This window comes from Sylvia atricapilla, chromosome Z (genome assembly GCF_009819655.1).
Source record: "Sylvia atricapilla isolate bSylAtr1 chromosome Z, bSylAtr1.pri, whole genome shotgun sequence".
In the NCBI taxonomy this organism is placed as follows: domain Eukaryota; kingdom Metazoa; phylum Chordata; class Aves; order Passeriformes; family Sylviidae; genus Sylvia; species Sylvia atricapilla.
Genome location: NC_089174.1, coordinates 6,463,007 through 6,466,040, shown reverse-complemented (window position 1 = coordinate 6,466,040; position 3,034 = coordinate 6,463,007). Strand labels below are relative to the sequence as shown.

At 44.4% G+C, this 3,034-nt stretch overlaps 1 protein-coding gene across 1 annotated transcript; it reads left to right on the top strand.

Annotated features, from left to right (window-relative positions):
• The first annotated feature begins 1,122 nt into the window (after window positions 1-1,122).
• Window positions 1,123-2,389, top strand: TENT5D (terminal nucleotidyltransferase 5D). Its single transcript, XM_066340030.1, has one exon. It carries the CDS (start codon window positions 1,123-1,125, stop codon window positions 2,296-2,298), a length of 1,176 nt encoding a protein of 391 aa, XP_066196127.1. The 3' UTR covers window positions 2,299-2,389.
• Window positions 2,390-3,034: the final 645 nt, after the last annotated feature.

The following is a 3,034-nucleotide window of genomic DNA, read 5'->3' as shown; positions in this document are numbered from 1 at the left end:
GTACATACGGAGTCACCACTGGTTAAAGAAACAACAGTGGGGACTTTTCAGTAATGTTGTTACTTAGTATTTACTTTATTTTTATTCCTGAGCTTTGGCTGAAAGAATATGTTTGAGCCATCTGGCTGCAGAAACACTCGGGGGTGTTTCGGAAGCAGGTTCTGAGTGCTGGCAGATTCCCAAAGGCACTTTTTCCACCCGGCTGGTGCCTCACTGAGCCCGTTCAGATCCCACCTGGCCACCACCTGAGTGTCTCATCTCCTTGCTAAATGTGATGCTATGAAGTCAATAAGTCATTTTAAACTGTGAAATTCCCAAAGTTGAGCTCTATCGCATGTATTCTGTAGGTGCTTCTTCACAGGCTTTCTTGAGGTCTTTTTTCACAAGACAGGAAGGGGTTTTCTCACCAGATCTGCAAACCACAACTTGCAGTATTATTGATACATTAATGTAAGACATGGTTTAAGGCTTAGAAGGGAAATATTTTCCTCAGAAACATCATGGAAACAGCTTGACAATTATCAGATATCCAGTCCTTACACCACAAGTGGTATTAAAGGATGCATGTGTTTAGATGATCCATGGAGACCAAAGTTCATCCAAGGCATATGGCTGGATAAGCAGGGAGCAATTTTTCACAAAACCTTTCCTGGTCTCTCAGTACTTTTAAGTATTCAAGTCACTGAAGATCAAGGGAGATGTCTAGGCAGGACAGAAAAAAACAAATTTGCTCATTTACCTAATTTTAGCTCTTCATGGTGAAATTTATTTGGAGTTCCATTAGAACCAGCAAGTATTTCATGTTATTAACCTTTGAGTAGTTTTAAATTGGGTGTATATGGTTTGCTGCATTTACTTTGAGTCATGGGTTATACAATAACATGATGGCTTCTCAGCAGGATTAAAACCTGAGTACATTAAAATTCAATTAAAAGCCTGTGACAAGTGCAGTGGTTGACTCAGACCGTTAACTGGGGTTGTGTCTCTAAAATGAACAGCTCTGTCACTACACTGAGGGAGGAAGTTTGGTATAACCAAGTGAAATGCCCTCTCTGGTGTTCCAAAAGTTTTAACATCTGTCCCTAATTCCTCTTTCTCCCTGTTTAGCCAACTGATATCAAAATGACTGAGGACTTGGACCACAGATTCAGTTATCTCACCTGGGATCAGATTAAAATCCTGGATCAGGTTTTAACTGAGGCTATACCTATTCATGGGAGAGGAAATTTTCCAACCCTAGAAGTAAAGCCGAAGGATATAATCCACATGGTAAGAGAGCAGCTCATTGAGAAGCAGATCCATGTCAGGGACATCCGCCTGAACGGTTCCACTGCCAGTCACATCCTGGTGAAGCACAATGGCACCAGTTACAAGGACCTGGACATCATTTTTGGAGTTGAACTTCCCAGTGAGCTCGAGTTCCAGGTCGTTAAGGAAGCAGTTCTCAATTGCCTGTTGGACTTCTTGCCAAAATGCGTTAACAAGCAAAAAATCACTGCTCAGACCATGAAAGATGCCTACGTGCAGAAGATGGTCAAAGTCTCCACCGACCACGACCGCTGGAGCCTCATCTCCCTGTCCAACAACAGCGGCAAGAACGTGGAGCTGAAGTTTGTCAGCTCGCTCCGGCGGCAGTTCGAGTTCAGCGTGGACTCCTTCCAGATCATCCTGGATTCCATCCTGGCCGTGTACAGAGCCTCAGACCAGCCCCTGACACAGGAGTGTCACCCCGCCATCATCGCCGAGAGCATGTACGGGGACTTCAACCAAGCCATGGACCACCTGAAATACAGACTGATCTCCACCCGGAACCCAGAGGAGATCAGGGGAGGCGGCCTCCTGAAGTACAGCAACCTCCTGGTCCGTGACTTTAAGCCGGCGGATGAGGCTGAAATTAAATCTCTTGAACGTTACATGTGTTCCAGGTTCTTCATTGATTTTCCCGACGTTGCCGAGCAGCAGAGGAAAATCGAGTCCTACCTGCGCAACCACTTCATCGGGGAGGAGAAGAGCAAGTACGACTACTTGATGACCCTGCGTGGGGTGGTGAACAAGAGCACAGTCTGCCTGATGGGGCACGAGCGAAGGCAAACCCTCAACATGATCACAATTCTGGCTTTAAAAGTGCTCGGAGAGCAAAACATCATCCCGAATGCGGCCAACGTCACGTGCTACTACCAGCCTGCTCCATATATCAGTGACAGAAACTTCAGCAGCTACTACATTGCCCATGGACAACCCCCTGTGTTCTACCAGCCGTACCCTTTCCACATACAGCTACAGAGTGGGATGGTGTAGGAACTCTCTGACCTCCAAGCACTCACCACTCCTCTCTCTCCAGTTCTCTCCTTAATAAAGGCCTCATTAAAGCGAGTTTTATCAGCACTTTTGAGTTAAGGACATATTTTTGTGCAAGTTGCCAAAGCTGTTTGGTTGATCAATGTCTAACTCACCATTAAGCAGGTGAAATAAGTGAATCGTCTGTCATTCGCAAAGTGTTTATACTTTGACATGTGTTTGGGCTGTATTTTTTTGTGATGAAAATAGAAGGGTGTAAATTATTCTAATTTTATAAAAATGAAATGCACTAAGTTCTGGGTTCTAAAAAAAAAAAAAAAATCTTAAGCAAAATTTAAATGGTGTCAATGAAAACTGAAGCCAATGAAATACCTCTCCGTAGAAATGCCTGATGTTAGAAGGGACAGTGCTCTGGGTACATCAAAGTCAGTCATCTCTTGGTTTTATCCATGCAGTTTCAGCAACATTTATTTACAGCACCTTTGAAAACACACATTGATGGGTCATCTCTTGGTGATGTGAGCTCTGCTGATTGTTCCTCAGGTCAGTCAGAGACTCGGGGCCACTCCCCTCCCCAGAGTACTGGTTTGTATTGGTGAGCAGGAAATGCTCCTACCAAAAGCAGACTCAGCATTTTGTATATCCAAAATTTCCACTGATCCCAATGAAAAATTTGGCTGCTCAAGTCAGTGTCAGAGCCCAGGATCTGTCTCACAGATAACAAAAGCTGTAAGAG

Bases quoted from the DNA above. Each gene is read 5' to 3' on its own strand.
- TENT5D (XM_066340030.1), top strand. From the start codon at position 1,123: ATGACTGAGGACTTGGACCACAGATTCAGTTATCTCACCTGGGATCAG.